This window comes from Miniopterus schreibersii (genome assembly GCF_964146895.1).
Source record: "Miniopterus schreibersii genome assembly, chromosome: 7".
Classification (NCBI taxonomy): domain Eukaryota; kingdom Metazoa; phylum Chordata; class Mammalia; order Chiroptera; family Miniopteridae; genus Miniopterus; species Miniopterus schreibersii.
Window position 1 is genome coordinate 5225775 of NC_138108.1, and position 16629 is coordinate 5242403.

The 16629-nt window shown below is 46.8% G+C and overlaps 1 protein-coding gene and 1 long non-coding RNA gene across 2 annotated transcripts; both read left to right on the forward strand.

Moving 5' to 3' along the window:
* Positions 1-241: 241 nt before the first annotated feature.
* On the forward strand, positions 242-3585 carry LOC308559770 (sp110 nuclear body protein-like; the record flags this gene model as incomplete). Its single annotated transcript, XM_081142860.1, has 6 exons — positions 242-277; positions 608-723; positions 1335-1443; positions 1724-1795; positions 2338-2478; positions 3472-3585. The coding sequence occupies 6 exons, from the start codon at positions 242-244 to the stop codon at positions 3583-3585; spliced, it is 588 nt and encodes a 195-aa protein (XP_080998986.1).
* Positions 3586-7979: 4394 nt separating this feature from the next.
* LOC308559834 lies at positions 7980-16447 on the forward strand. Its single transcript, XR_013999208.1, has 5 exons — positions 7980-8183; positions 11358-11406; positions 14374-14510; positions 14796-16116; positions 16205-16447. It is a non-coding gene; the product is annotated as an uncharacterized lncRNA (long non-coding RNA).
* The last annotated feature ends 182 nt before the right edge of the window (positions 16448-16629 follow it).

The window sequence follows — 16629 nt, forward strand, 5'->3', positions numbered from 1 at the left end:
TCCCTGCTGTCTGTCTGGGGGCCGGGAGCAGAACCAGAGCTTTACCCAGCAGTGAAAATGAGTCCTCACCTAAATCACTTGCAGAATTTACTGGGTCCTATTTCAAGGCCATGAGAAAGACCTTGAGTTCTCAAGCCCACAAAACGACCCATTTAACAGCAGCTCTGTCTTTGTGTGTGTCCTTCCGTCTGTCAGCCAGAACATTAGGGACCCTTCTGGGCCATCCACATGCTTGCCTGGGATGGCACCTAGCAGGCAGGAACAGCTCGGACCCCAGGTATGGCCCGAGTGCCAGTCAGGTACTCAAGCATTTCATCTTCCCAGGCTTGTGAAATGAGGGAGTTGCCCAGAGCTGTGTTTTCTCACATTTCGCAGACAAGGCCCCTGGGATCCAGGCAGAATGCAGGCTCTGACCCAGGAGGCCTGTGTTTCTAACCAGCACCCTGACCGCGCTGAGGCCCCGGTCCTCAGGCCAGGCTGTGTAGGAAGGACTTCCATGCTCTTGCAGTCCCTTCTGGGACAGCGAGGGCGGTGTCCCAGGCCCCGCAGTGTCAGTGCCCAGCGGGTCCTGCCGACCCAGCGGTGCCCGCGTTGTCTCCTCTTCCAGCGGGAAAGCTCGGATGAGTGCGAGGTGTGCTGTAGAGGGGGCCAGCTGCTCTGCTGCGACACCTGTCCGCGAGCCTTTCACCAGGACTGTCACATCCCGCTCACGGAGGCTGAGAGGTTAGTGAGACGAAGCCTCCTCACCACACCCTGGTCCCAGCTCGGCCTCTGGCCCAGCTCCCAGTGGAAGAGCAGGCCCCGTGGGCATGGTGGGCCCGATCCGGCACAGCCCATGCTCCCTCTGGTGTCAGTGACAGCCTGTGTGTGCGAGTCTGCGGCTGGGCCACCTTGGTCCTAGGCTGTCACTGCCCCAGGGAGATGGCCTCTCCTAGGTTTGCTGCACAGGCTCCTGTCCAAGGGGTGAGGACCGGAAATGCCGGTTGTCTGAGTTCGGTGCTTACTCAGAAAAGGCAGGAAACACGGCCTGGTTGCCTCATTCTGCTACATTCTCAATGGGCCGATGGGGGCCCCAGGTCCCCAGGGGTTAAGGCCCAGTCTCTGGCACTCAGAGCCCTGGTGGGCAGGGCTCCTCATGCTCCCAGCAGCTGAGACAGGGAAAGGAGAGCCCACCACTCATTCTGATACCACCTGGGGGGCTTGGAGACTGGAGAGCGTCCCCTTCATCCCCCGGCTGTGCCCACTGGCCATTCCTGAAAGGAGGACAGTGGCAACCGTAGGAACAGTGGCTGTTTCTGGGGCTTTGCCTTGCTCACGCGTGCCCGACCTCTCAGGAGCCCGTGGAGTTGCACCTTCTGCAGAATGAAGGCGTCCTCAAGAAGTCAGCAGTGTCTCAGGGAATCTGAGGTCCTGGCGAGGCAGATGGGGCCCGAGGAGCAGCTGGTGAGTCAAATTCAAACCCCAAGGTCTCTCTTTTCTGCTCACATGCGAGAAGTCAACAGTTGCAGGCTCAGAGGAGGGGCACCTAAGGGTGTCTCATTTCAGAGAATGGCAATTCAGTGCCCAAATACACAGTTGGAACAGAATTCAGCCCATCTCAGGGCCTTTGCCAGATGCTGTCGGAGGGCCAATTATCTGGATGCTCCTGGTGCGTGTCTGGACGCAGGCCCGCTGTGCGTCTCCCAGCTGCATTCCCCTTTAAAGCCCTCTTGACATTTTACAGAAATGTGAGTTCCTCCTCTTGAAGGCCTACTGTCACCCACAAAGCGCCTTCTTTGCGAAGACCCCACGTAATGTAAGTCACATTCGATGATTCTCATCTTCCAGCCATCTCTGACCTAAAACTCATTCTAGGAGCTTGGAGTATGAGTCTGCGGGGAGCAGGACATTTAGCTGCAGTAGCTGGAGCGGGACCAAGTCCACCTACCGTGCCAGCTTCACCTCCCTTGGGTCCTAGTTTTACCTTCCCTTAGGGGGCAGAGTCTTTCTTAAGGAGAGCTTACCAATTAAGGGCTCAAACTCAGGAGCCCAACCATGGGTTCAAGTCCCAGCTCTACCACTTTTTGCTGGGACATCTGGGGTAGGTTACTTAACCTCCCTCCCTCCCTCGGTTTCCTCATCTGTAAAATGGGAGTAATTATAGTGTCTATCTCATAGGGTTGTTGTGGCGACCACATGTTATTATAGTGGCAGGGCTCAGAACAGAGCCTGGCATGTAGATGCCAGGTGGTCTTACCATTATTTCCCCGGGAATAAAGGCTGGTCTTGTGTTTAAGTTGGACCCAGCCAGTCATGCTGGCTGTGCTAACGTCACCCCTCTGGTGGCTTTGTCCCTAGATTCGGGATTATGCTGAGCCCTTTAGGGAAGCCATGTGGCTGGACCTGGTGAAGGAAAGGCTGGCTGAGAAAGTGTATACAGTGGCATGGTTCGTTCGGGACATGCGCCTGATCTTTCGCAACCATAAAACATTTTACAAGGTAAAGGGCCTGTCCTGCTTCCTTCTCACGCCCTTTCTACTTTCCCCTAATTTCCGGGGTGACAGAACTTTGCAAGAACAATACCCAGTCTCTTTCTAAAGAGGGCTCAGAAGACAAGGATTCCAGGGGTGGGTGTCAAAAAGAGCCACACGCAGGCCAGGGACGCATCCTTGTGAACTGCCTGGTTGGCAGGCTGCTCCCAGTGAGACAGTCAACTTTATCCCGCCTCCTCGTGCAGACTGAGAAGGGCAATGCACGCTTCCACTGTTCCTCATGCCCCAGGAATGCTGAAATACAGTAATTCCTTAAACAAAAGGAAACCAATGAAACTTGCAGGGTGCCCGAGCTTGGACTTGTGACACTTGATTTACCAGTGGACTCAAACATCATCCGAGATTGTCCTCAGCTCTTGTCTTCACCTTCCTTTGTAGGGAGAGACAGTTAGTTGAGCTCTTTTGCAATCCAAGACACTTTCAGCTTTGGTTTCTTGAGTTTCTCCTGGTTTTTACTCTCACTTGTAAGGACATTTTTGGGGAGCTGGCTAAGGAAGATTCTATCTTCACCCAGCCTCCCTCCCTCCTCCATGCCACAAGCCGGCATGTCCACAAGCCACAAACTGTGTCCACAAGTGGAGCTGGAGGTAGCAGCGTCGACCCAGGGAGCCCCCACCCCACGCCTGGCAGTCTCTGCTTTGGAGAACAGGAGGGTCATCCTTCCTTTAAAGAGCTGGCTGCCAAGAAATGCTTTTACTTTACCTACGTGACACCAACCTCGGGCTTCGCAGTGACCAGAGTCAGCTCTTCCGTGCAGACCGCCTGCAGGCCTGAGTTAACAGCCAGGCGGAGTCTCATCCATTTCAGCAGCACCCCGACCCCCTCCCTGCCTGAGAGCTGGGGGAGGGAAGGAGGGAGGGGTTCCTAAGACACAGGAGTGATTTAATGGTCCTGTCCTCCGTCCTTAGACACCTGCGCCTTTGCTTTTTTTCTCTTTCAGGCTTCTGACTTCAGTCAGGCAGGACTAGATTTAGAGGCCAAATTTGAAAAGGGTGTCAAAGAGGTGCTTATTTTCCATGAAGCCACTGGGGACAGTTTCCAGGCTCCCCCTTGATCCGTCCTGGAAGGACCGAGGCGCCTCGACGTCGGGATCCAGAGGACACGACCCTGGTCATGCTTAGCTGGCCAGTGGGCCTGGGGTGTGACCGGCTTGACGCAAACGCAAGCCCCTCGTGGCATCATCACACCCCCACCTCCTTTTAGTGGTTCTTTTTGAAGCGAAAAAATTATACCTCGCACCTGAAAAGTTGACTACGTCCTTAATACCATTAAATGCCCATCATAGCTTACATTCTCCCCGCTTCTTATAAACCCTTTACATTGATTTCTTTGCATCAAGGTTCAGCCGGCTTCCACACACTGCATTTGGCTCCTCTGTCACTTAAGGCCCTTTCATTCTGTACGTTTGCCAACGTTTTCCTTTGCCATCTACTCATGGAGAACCTGGGGCCCTTGACCTATAACATTTTTTCATATTCTGGGGCTTTTCTACTCTCATACCACTGTGAAAAATTTATTAAGTTGAATTCTAAATTTGTGTGGAATTTATTTTTGTTTTTGTTACATGTTTAATATACCATCATCGAGAGTAAATTTTTAGGATTTTGATTTGTATTTGTAAATGAGGTTAGTCTGTAAGTCTTTGAATTTTGCCATAGGCAGGCATAGGGTTATCCTTGCTTGGTAAGATAGCTCATAAAACTTTCTACCATTTTATATGTTCTGGAATAGTTTATAGTGTTTTAAATTCATAAAATTATAGTGCCTAGAGTTCTTTAGGGAGGCAGTAGTGACTATTTTCTCTGCTTTTTCACGGCAATTAGACTATTTAGATATTCTATTGCTTTTTGAATCAGTTCCACGTTTATATTTTTCTAAGAAGTAATCTATTGCATTCGTTTTTTATAGTTGACCTTATTTTAGCATTATTTTATTCTTTCCCTTTTGAACACTTTCATATTATTTTTGCCTATATTTCTTTGTTTTTACCTCCTATTCTGGAGACATTGTAACAGTTTTTAATTCTTCTAATGCTTACCCAAAAGTTTCCCAAGTGCATTTTAACTTATGTTCTAAATATCAGAGCCAAAAATAAAATATTATTAATGTGCTACATGTTTAAACCAAGGTGTCTGTCACTTTTATACCTTCAGCTTCCTAATTCCTGTCTATCTGCTGTATTATAATATGGACATGCATTATTATTAATAAAATGTTTATATTTTACTCTAATTAATTATTTTAATTTTATTTAATTATATTACATAAACCATTATTCCCATTTTGCTCCAGACTGGGTTTGCAGCATGCCTTACTTCTAGCCAATATGAACTACTTATAAAGGCTCTTCAATTACCTGAACCTGGCCTAGAAATTCAGTGATTGTTAAGCAAATGTATACACAAAAATAAATCTGTAAGAATAAAAAAAATATATCATTATTTTGTTATTTTTACATTACATCAATTATTTGTTTGGTAATATATCATATAAAATAACTAAAAAACAAAAATTAAAATTTTGTGTTATATGATAATCCATAGTCATGGAAACAATATTGATGTATTTCTGGTTTTACTGTTCAGGTTTCCCCACTGGTTTTTTCTTGCATGATGTCTCCATATGTCTTCTTTGCTCCATCTCTCAGTCAACTGACTATACCTTTAAGTCATTTTAAAAGAAGAGCACATGGGTGGTATGCTTTCTGAGTCTCTTCATATCTCAGAATGCCGTTTATTGTTTTCATAAATTAACCACTTATAGTGCTACAATATATATATCTTATCACAACTTCTGATCTTCAAAATTGGCTTAGACTTTGTTTTACTGCCTTGGGGCATTTTGTTCTATAGCCCTGAAGTCTGAGTTCAGCCAAAATTCTGTCTCTTTGTTAGTGTGTGGACACATATGAGACTTATCTCTGTGGCAATGTATTTAATAAAAAATTTAAATGTGTTTAATTATTGATTTTAGAAAGAGAGAGGAAGGAAGAGGGCAGGAGAGAGAGAGAAACATTGATCGGTTGCCTCCTGCACGCAATAGACTTGAGATTGAACCAACAACCTGGGCACATGCCCTGACCAGCGACCACATTGGCCAGAGGTACTTAGTTATTTTTGACTAAAATAGGATTCAATGTAATATTCTTATCATTGACCTTGCCTGGCACACTGAACCCTCTCAATATACATACCTAGTCCTTTCTTCAGCTCCATTGAATCTTCCTGATCCATTTATCCTGGGCTCACTTCCAAGAACATCTATTATCCATATGCTGACTATCTGTTCTGTGTTCTCCCTATGCATCATTAAAACAGAAGAAAAAAGTTCCAGAAAGTACTTCTCCTCCTAGATCATTGTATGAAACTTAAACATATTAACTTAAAACAACTGTAATTCTATGGTCGATATTGTAAACTGAATGATTTTTCAGCATTTTAATAATGTGAATTGCTATCTATTAACCAAGCCTCAAAGGATATAAACTTTTTATCACAATACTTTTCTTTCCTCAACACAAAAATAGAAAAAGTCATTGCAACTTACAAAGTTGTCCTGATCTGTATTTCTGATGTCTCATTCTTACTTAGTATCAAGGAGGACTGTTATGGACTGAATTGTGTTCCCCCAAAATTTATATGTTGAAGCCCTAATCCCCAGCGTGACTGTATTTGGAGAGAGGGCCTATAAGAAGACATTTAGAGGTCAATGAGGTCAAAAAGGTAAGGCCTTAAGCAGATGAAATTCGTGCCCTTATAAAAGAGGAAAGAGACAGCAGAGATGTCTTTCCACACAGGCACCGAGGGAAGGCCATGGAAGGATGCAGCAAGCAGGTGGCCATCTGCAAGCCTGCAGAGCGCTCCCACCGGGAACAGCCGGCTGACCCCCTGGTCTGCTGCTGAAGCCCCCCCCGTCTGTGGGGTTTGTTATGCAGCCCACACTGACGAACACGAAGCATGAGTGACACGCTCAGAGTCCCCTGCCCCAGAGCAAGGCAGAAACTGTCCAACAGGGTCTCCCAGGTTCCCGGTGAGGAACTGCGAGGAGAGTGTGGCAGAGTTTGCAAGTAGGTACCTAGTGTCACCGACGGATAAACAGAAAATGTGTAGACATCGCCTTAGCTCCTCCTTCCAAGTGTTTCCACAGAAATGTGAACTGCGAAATGGACTGACTTCACCTGCCATCGGGAAAAGGGTGGAGGCAGTTTGAGCACGTAAGAAAAGCATGTAAGGAAATATTGTGTGGGAAGACGGCAAATATGGCCATAAAGACGGCCACTTCTGGTGTCATTTCGGGCGGGAATGGTGGCTCCTAGAAACGGTCATTCAATCGGGATAGACTTCGGATTTCTAAATCCTTCTAAGGGGTGAACTAAAGGTTTCTGTTCCTAGCATATTATGATAAAAGGTCCCCTTCCTTACTGGTTCCCAGTGGGCAGAATTGCTGTGTTTTACATAATCTTGCCTCCACTGTGACCCTTTCTTTCACTCTGGCACTGATAGGCTGAATTAACTCTCTCCCCCTCTCCCCCATCCCTATCATGGGTCTGGGTTGCTCTGTTACACACACACACACACAACCCCACCAAAGAATCATTTATTTCTTTCAAGTGTGAGGTTGCAGCCGCCAGCAGCCTGGTTGCCATGGCAACCAAGACCCCTCTCTGGGCCCAGCTCTCCCTTTGGGTCCCTTTGGTTGCTGCACCGCTCTCCTGGTTTCCAAACTATTTCCACCCCACGAGCAGGGTTCGGTGCATCCTGCTTAGCTCAGCCGCCTTCCCCCAACCCCTGTGAGCTGTAGGCTCCGGCTACCTTTCTGTCCCCGCTGCCCAGGCCCGCCCAGCGTCGGCACACACCTCCTCAGACATTAAAGACCCTTCACGCAGTGGCAGGGACAGCCCCGCACACGATGCCATTGCCTCCCCGCGAGACCCCTTGCAGCCCTGCACCCAGGCTCCCTCCCTGCTGGTCCAGCTGGGTTTCATCCCCTCCCCCCGCCGCTGGCGGGGCTGCTGCGGGCCTGCCTCCAGCCAAGCTCCACGCAGGAGATTAGAAACTACTCCAGGCTGGTTCCCCGGAGCTTGGCAACACGAAAGCCTCAAAAACGGAACAGGGAAAAGCTTTGCGGAAAAGCGGCTGGAGGAATGCTATGTAAAAACATATTCTCCCCTCCGGCTGCCACCAGAATTCAGCCTCGGAAAACTCATTTTTAGGAGCAGGGAAGGCACGGTCTCCCGGCCAAGGCACCCGCCCTCGCGCGGGGTAGGCTTCCTTGGCAGCCGGCGCCCGGCTCAGTAGCGCCGGTCTCAGGTGCTTCCCGCCGGGCAGGCCGGGCTCAGCAGCTGCACGCGGCACTTGTGCAGGCGACCGCAGCGCCGTCGCACCGCCAGGGGGCACTGGGCCCTCTCCAGAGACTCGGGCAGCGGGAGTAAAACCGCGGGCGCTGGGAGGGGCGAGGGCTTCTGAAGGCGCAGCCGTGCTCCCCGCGGCCCGGCTGAGCGGCCACCAGGAGCTCGGCCAGACCTGCCGGCTGGGCCGGCCAAGGGCAGCCAGAGCTGTGTGATGACCGACTGGGCCGCGCGGCCCGGGTCCGGCTCACATCGCCTCGTGCGCCCGGTGTCGGTGACTGAGCAGCGGCCACAGGGCTTCCCAGGTGAGCGAGTGGAGGGCGTCTTCGAGACACCTTGATCGGGGTCAGTCCTGAGGGACTTGAGATGTTTCCCTGAGATCCGTGCGGAAGCTTTTTTTGGATGGTGGGCTGGTTTTCTATTTAAGTGTGAAATCACCCTGGGCTGGCTGCAGGCGCTCCTGTTATACGGGGGCTACGAGCAGTTGTAAACAGCACCGAAGCCAGACCACTGGCGGGGCCAGATCGAAACGCTTTCCTGCCAAATAGAGAAACAAAAAGTGAAGACAGGAGGGGCCTGGAGCTGAGCACCGGGGGCCCCAAGGTGGCAGTGAAGCAGCCATAGTCAAACTTTGAGACAAGCATTGGGGATACCCAACTTCTAGGGACCCGGTGAGGAGGGGAGACTGGAGGTGGGGGAAAGGGGCGCCCCTAGTATAACAACGCCCCTCCCTTTGAGTACTGTTCAGCTTTTCAGGGGATAAAGTACATATGCAAAGTGCCTGGCACACAGTGGCGGCTCCATAAAGCTAAGTCATCACGGTTCCCTGAGATAAGTGAGTTCCTTGCTCTTGACCTGAGTGGTCCCAGGTCCTCCCTTGCCACCCTGCCCATCTGTGTCCGTGGAGCTGAGGTCCCAGCATGCTTCATGCTTTGGCCAGGATAAAGAACAGGTGACCAGCTTCTGACACACTGACCAGAATCAATGACCCTGGCTAAGGTCAGGCAGGGGGATCCCCAAAGAGAAGTGTCCCAGCCCCAGCCCAGAGGAGATTGTCTCCCAGGGAGTGAGATGACTGAAGACTAAGGGAAGCTGTGAGGGTGGAATTTCTGAAACTGTCTACCTTCTGTTCTTTATTTTCCTAGATACAGTTTTTACTGTGGGAAACCTTTTTTAAAAAGAGGGGGGATGTTTTTCTCAGAAACATTCACAGCAAGGCGTCATCCTGCCTTACTCCTTGCCCCATCCCTCCTCTAGTTCCCAGGGTGGAAATTCCCGGTCTAGCCCAAGGTCTAGCCTCAGTGACAATCCAGACAAGACGTGGGAAATTGTAAACAGCCATAGAGCTGGCCCATGATCTGCTGGCTCTGCCTTTAAGTAGCATAAATGTAGAATTGGCCACTAAGCTGTGGATTCCTTGGCCATCTGGAATGCTGGGTGTGTGTGGAAGGTAAGGATGAAACGGAGTTTCATATGCCCCACTGCTAAAAATTCCCAGAGAAAAATATCTTTTGTAACTGCCAAAAATATGATAGGACTTTCCATGAAATCAGCAATAACAGTTATGAAACATGAGTCATGGTTCTGTTTGTTCTGAAACTATAAAAATCACAATTTCTCATCATGATAGAAATCAAACACCTAACTTATTCTAGATATCCAATTCTAAAACAAGTGGGTATCTGTATGCAAAAAATTCCTAAAGATGTCCACTCTCTAACCCCCAGAACTTGTGAATATGTTATGAAATTTGGCAAAAGGGACTTTGCAGATATAATTAATGTTACAGACTTCAAAATATGGCAAGTATCTTAGAATATCCAAGTGGGCCTAATGTAATCCTATGACCCTTTAAAAACAGAGAACTTTCTCCATCTGTGGCAGAGGGAAAATAAGTTTCCAATCATGAGAAGGACTCCATGTGCTTTTACTGGTTCTGAGAGTTAGGGACCCATGTTCAAGGATTAGTGAAAGGCCTCCAGGAGCCACAGGAGCCCCAGCAAGGAAATGGAGACTTCAGTCCTACAACCTCAAGGAACAGGATTCTAACAACTTGAATAAACTTGGAAGTAGCTTCTTCTTGAGATTCTCAATAAGAACCCAGCCAACCAAGACCTTGGTTTGGGCCTTGTGAGAAACCAGAGCAGAAAAACCAGCCAAGGAACCCATACTTCTTACCTATAGAACTGTTAGGTAATAAATTTGCGTTGTCTTATGCCACGAAATTGGTGGTAATTTGTTATGGGAGTAACAGAAAACTAATAAAGAGACCTTGGGTTAGACAAAGATTTCTAAGATAAGACATAAAAAACATAAACTAGCCCGGCCGGGCATGGCTCAGCAGTTGAGCGTCGACCTAGGATCCAGGCGATTGGGGTTAGATTCCCGGTCAGGGCACATGCCCAGTTGCAGGCTTGATCAATGACTCTCTCATCATTGATGTTTCTAGCTCCCTCTCTCTCTCTCCTTTCCTCTCTCTGAAATCAATAAAGATATATTTAAAAATAAATAAATAAATAAAACATAAACTACAAGGGAAAAAATTGGATAAATTGAACTTCATTAAAATTAAAACCATCTGTTCTTTGAAGATACTTTTAAGAAAATAAAAATTTATAAAACCAAGCCAAGACCAGGAGAAAATATCTATAAAACACATATCTGATGAAGGACTTGAATTCAGTGTGTGTGTGTGTGTGTGTGTGTGTGTGTGTGTGTTTATGTATATAAATATCTTACAACTCAATAATTAAGAAGATAGAACACCCAATTTTTTTTAAATGGGGACAGAAGATTTGAACAGACACTTCAAAGAGGATATACAAATGGCAAATTAAAGCACATAAAAAGATGCTCAACATCCCCAGTCATCAGGGAAATAGAAAGTAAAGCCCCAGTGAAGTAGCATTATATACCTATTGCCACAGCTAAAATTTGAAAGACTGACAATACCAAGAGTAGGCAAGGATGCTAAGCAACTAGAAAACTCATACATGGCTAATGGAAATGCAAAATGGTACAGCCATATTAAAAAATAGTTTGGAGGGGACATCTGTAATACCTTCAACAATAAAGATAAATTTTAAAAAATAGTTTGGTAGTTTTTATAAAATTAAACACATGCTTATCATTTGATCCAGCAACATCCTCCTAGGTGTTAAAATGAAAAATGTAGATTCACACAAAGACCTTCATGAAATGTTCATAGTAGCTTTATTTGTAATGGCCCAAAACTGGAAATGATTCAAATGTCCATTGACAAGTGAATCATTAAACAAACTGTAGTACAGTCATGCAGTGGAATACTACTCAGCGATGAAGAATAACAAGCTGGTAAATGCAACATGGATGAGTCCCAAGAGCTTTGTACTAACTGAAAAACGTGAGACTCAGAAAACTGTTGTATTAGTCTGCCAGGGTTGTCTTAACAAAATACCACAGACTGGGTGGCTTTAATAACAGAAATTTATTTCTCACAGTTCTGGAGGCTGGAAGTCCAAGATCAAGTGTTGGCAGAGTTGGTCTCTGGTAAGAGCGCTCTCTTCCTGGCTTGCTGACTCTGCCTTCTGGCTGTGTCCTTGCATGATCTTTCCTCTGTGCATGTCCACCCCTGATGTCTCTTCCTCTTCTGTCCAATAGGACACCTGTCACATTGGATTAGGGCCCCACCCATAGGACCTTATTTAACCTTAATTATTTTGTTAAGGTCCTATCTCCAAACATAGTCATGTTCTAAGGTACCAGGGTTAGGATTTCAATATGTGAATTTGGGGGAACACCATTCAGTCCATAACAGCTGGCAGTGGTATAATTTCATTTATGTGGTGCCAATTATGTGACATTCTAGAAAAGGAAAAACCATAGAGACAAAGCACAGGTTGGTGGTTGGCAGTGACTGGATGGGGGAAGTGAACTGCCTGCCAATGTTCCCGAAGGAACATTCTGGGGTCATGGGACTGTTCTGTCTTGATTGTTGGTGTCACATGGCTCTATACATTTGTCAAAACTCATGAACATTTAAAAGGGGTAAATTTTATTGCATATAAATTATGCCTCAATAAACCTGACTTCCAAAAGACTGCATGATCTATTGAAAGTAAACTGTAATTAAAAATTGAAAATTATAATTGAAAAAAAAAAAAAAAGACTATGTGATCAAGCAGTCTGACCCCTATCCCACCAAAAGCGAGACCCCACATTTGGGTCCCACCCGGCCCACATGACCCCCAAATTGATCATTGTGATTTGCACTTTCCAGTGTGTCTTCTAGACGTTTTCTGCAAGTACCTCTGCAGTGGGGGCCCATTTAAAGGCACAGTTCCCAGGGGAAGGCCCTGTGTGCTACAAGCCCTTCCCCCTCTAACCCCGGATAATGATTTAGAATAAACTGCCTACTTTCCTGCCCCCCATCCAGACTAATGTTTCATCGTCAGAGTCCGTAAGCGTCTGAAGAAAGAGCTCTGCTTATCTCATCTCAGAGCATTTGTTCCCCTTCCTTTTACGGAAAGCGATGGCTGGATTCTCAGCAGTGGGGACACGCTGGCTGCCATCCTCAGCTGTGCTGACAGTGGGCACCACAGAAAACAAACCCTCACCCCAGGCTTCCTTGGCACCAGCTACCCTACCTGGTACGGAGACGGTCACTTCCCAGCAAGATCAGGGCAGCGCCTGCCCGGGGCATCCCTGCCGTCTGCGGGCCAGGTCCCGGGTGGCGGGGTGACATCCAGGGGACAGTGAACGGAAGCCTCCTTCGTCCCGATGCTCGGGCCAGCTAGCTCAGCCACCGCAAGGTGCCGCAGCCCACGGGGTCGCTTATTCTGCCAAGGGCCACGGGGGGCACATGCCAGAGAGCGCGACCGGCTCAGAAACCTGCCCGTCATAACCGGGCCTTCCAGGGCCCTTCCAGCGGGTTCCTCCGCTGTGTCTTTCCCGCGGCCACTGTTTGCGGGACTCTGAGACCAGAGGTGGTGAGGAAGGGAAAGAAGACTGCAGATGTAAGTGCGCCACAGCGCTTTCTTATTTCTTAGGGGTTGCACTGCGGCCTTAAAGAGCTTTTAAACTTATTTACACAGACTTCTTTAATCCTCTATCATCTATGGGCCCATAAAAATATAAATGTAAGGAAAATCCATTGCTTAGGGTGTTCCTTACATTGATTCGGAGTATTATTTTTCTGAATATATTTTATATCAAAGTCAAACTTTATAAATGCATTGGAATCTTTTTTATTAAATTTATTGAGGTGACATGGGTTAATAAGATATCGATTTTCAGTGTACAATTCTATGATACATCCCCTGTATATTGCATTAAGGCAAATTTTTTCTGCAAAGGGCCAGACAGCAAATAATTTAGGCTTCGCAGGCCACGTGCCCCACTCAACCCTGCTGCTGTGATGCTGAAGCAGCCACAGGCAGTGCTGAAATGAGCGGGCATGGGTGCGTTCAAAGCAATCTCAGTGGCCCCAGGAATTTGGATTTCATATCACTTTCATGTGCTAGGAAATATTCTTTTTCCTTTTTGTTTCTGTTTTTACTATTTAAAAATTTAAGAAACCTTATTTATTCACAGGCTATACAAAAACAGGCGGTGGGCCAGATTTGATCTGTGAGCCACAGTTTGCCAAACCCTGGTCCATGCCATTGTCTTTGAACAATCCATTCCACAGGTTTAGATATTGGGAAATATTCATCAGGAGAGACTGGGTTATGCCACAATAACAAAGAACCCAGTATCTCAGTGGCTTAAAATAACAAAGGTCTATTTCTCACTCATGCAAGGTGCCCTGAAGGTCAGGGCTACTTTCCAGGGCAGCTGCCCCCTGCAGTGACTCACCTTTACTCCTCCACGTGGACATGTGCCCCCTCAATACTGGCGAAGGTCAACAATGTGGAAAATCACCCACCAGCTCTTAAAGGATTTCCTCCAGAAGTGACCTGTGGCTTTTCATTGGCAAAACCAATTTATATGGCATGGTGGCTTTAGAATACATCTAAAAATTCCTTGATAGTCCCCCTTCCCTTGCAAGTGATCGAGACTTAGCCCCTTGCTGCTAACAGGTGGGCTGTGGCAGAGGGGTGCTTTGTGACTTGTGAGGCCAGGTGTCTAGTCTGTTCTGCAGCTATAACAAAATACCACAGACTCGATGGCTTATAAACAGAAATTTATTGCTCACACTTCTGGAGGCTGGAAGTCCAGGATCAGGATGCCAACATTGTGAACAGAGGGGGCCTCTTCTGGGTCACAGATTTTCTGTTGTATCCTCACAGGTTGGAAGGGGCTAGAGATCTCTCTGGGGTCTCTTTTATAAGGGCACTAATTCCATTCAGGAGGGCTCCATCCTCATAGCTTAAGCACCTCTCAAGAGCCCTACCTACTAATATCATCACATCGGACATTAGAATTTTAATATATGAAGGGGGGGAAACATATTCAGACCATCATATAAAGGATACCTTCACCTGGTTCTTCTCTCTCTTTTTCTCTCTCTCTCAGCTCACTCTAGCGAAGGTTAGCCACCCTGTCATGAGGACATTCAGCACCCCCTTGAGAAGTCCATGTGTGCCAATGTCCATGTGTGCCAACGTCCACGTGGAAAGGAGCTAATTCACCAGCAACAACTTTCCAGCCAGGTCAGTGGATCCTCCAGCCCTAATCAAGCTTTTAGGTGATTCTAGCTCCTGAGCCTTCCAGCCGAGGTCCTAGCCATCTATGGCTATATCCTGTCTGAGCCCCCCCGCCCCACTCACCCCCCCGAGTCTCATTTGAATTACTGACTCACAGAAACTGAGATAATAAATGATTATTTTTTAAGCCTCTAAGTTTTTGGGGTGATTTGCTATCCATAAATAGACATGATGTGGAAGTCACTAGAATCTAAAAACATTGGGGGCCTTGTACCGCTATGTTCATTGCAGTGTTATTTACAACAGCCAAGATCTGGAAGCAGCCCACGTGCCCGTCAGCAGACGAGTGGATAGAAAAGCTGTGGGGCGCTTACACCATGGAATACTACTCGGCCATAAAAAAGAAGGAAACCTTACCTTTTGGGACAGCATGGATGGATCTGGAGAGTGTTATGCTAAGTGAAATAAGCCAGTCAGGGAAAGACAAGTACCATATGATTTCACCTATGTGTGGAATTCAATGAACAAAATAGAAATAGATTCATAGATACAGAAAACACATTGGCAGCTGTTAGAGTGGAGGGGGTTGGGAGCTTGGTAAAAAAAGATGAAGGAATTAAGCAAAAATAAAAGTGACAGACAGACAACAGCATGGTGATTACCATAAGGAAGGAGGGTGGAAGAGGCAGGAGAGGGTGAAGGGGGGATATATGGTGATGGAAGGAGACTTGACTTGGGGTGGTGAACACACCGTACAAAATACAGGTAATGTGCTATAGAAGTGTCCACCTGACACCTGTATAATTTTATTAACCAATGTCACCCCAATAAATTTAATAAGAATTTAAAAATTTTAAAAATAAAAGAATAACCTTTTGACCAGAAAAATAAAATAAATAAAAACAACGAGGAGAGAGGCTAAGGACGGGAGAGTGTACACAAAGCGAAGGGTGAGAAAAGGCACTTTGCCACAAGCCAGGTGTCTGCACCTGGAGCAGAGGGAAGAAACAAGGCCCAAACGTCCCAAGCAATTTGTCCAGCTCTCGCTAATGATGAAATGATCACCCTGGGCCAAGTCGTGCACATGGCAACTCTTAAAGGGAAGATCCTGGCCTCCTAAGCTCCTGCAAGGCCTTTCTAAGGCTCAGCTTTTCTCATCTGTAAATCAGGAATAGTAATACCTACATTATAAAATTATTGTGAGGATTTAGCATAGTGTATATAAAATGGCTTGCATTGTGTCAGGAGCGTGATAGGTGCCCGATACATGGCATCTGTTTTCTTTGTTATCATCATAGTCAGTCGTCGTTGTTGTTACCTGTCAGTAAAGCTAAGTATTGTGATGGTGGATCTCATGGACTGGCTCGTTCAATGCTCATGTCATAAGCCTTTTGGGGTAACTACATTTCTCAGACTACTTTGCTCTTAGGGTCTGGATGTCAGGTATGTTCCACCAATTAGAGGCAATCATGTAAGAACTGGAAGATGGAATGTCTTCCTCTTGCTGTTTCTTTTGACAAACAAAATCACAGAGCTATGAGTGGCATGAGGCAGCAGGGGCCATGGTGGAAGCAGCTGCTTGGCCTCCAGATCACAGCTGCTTGGCCTCCAGGTCACAGCTGCTTGGCCTCCAGGTCACAGCTGCTTGGCCTCCAGGTCACAGCTGCTTGGCCTCCAGATCACAGCTGCTTGGCCTCCAGGTCACAGCTGCTTGGCCTCCAGGGCACAGCTGCAGTGGTTGGCTCTTAACATCAATCAGAAAGTCGGGTGGCTCTGACTTCCACTCCTCCAGCTCTTCCAGCGACTTTGTAAGCATCTAATTCCTGTATTAACTTGTTTCTGTTTAAAATACCTAGAGTGGTAATTCCTGTTCTTAGAAATGAATCCTGACTGATTCACAAACGGGTGTTTCATATAAAGAAATTTAATATGTAAACTTCTCTGAAAGAATTTATCTCATCCTGCTGCCTCAAACTTCCTTAGATTTAAACGAGTTAATTCTCATGTTTAAACCAGTTCAGTGTTCTCCTTATTGATGCCATTCTCTTCGAGCACTGCTGACATGACACAATTAAAGTTTTCTGGGATCCTGGACAGTTAATGCTGTATTTTATATCATACTAAA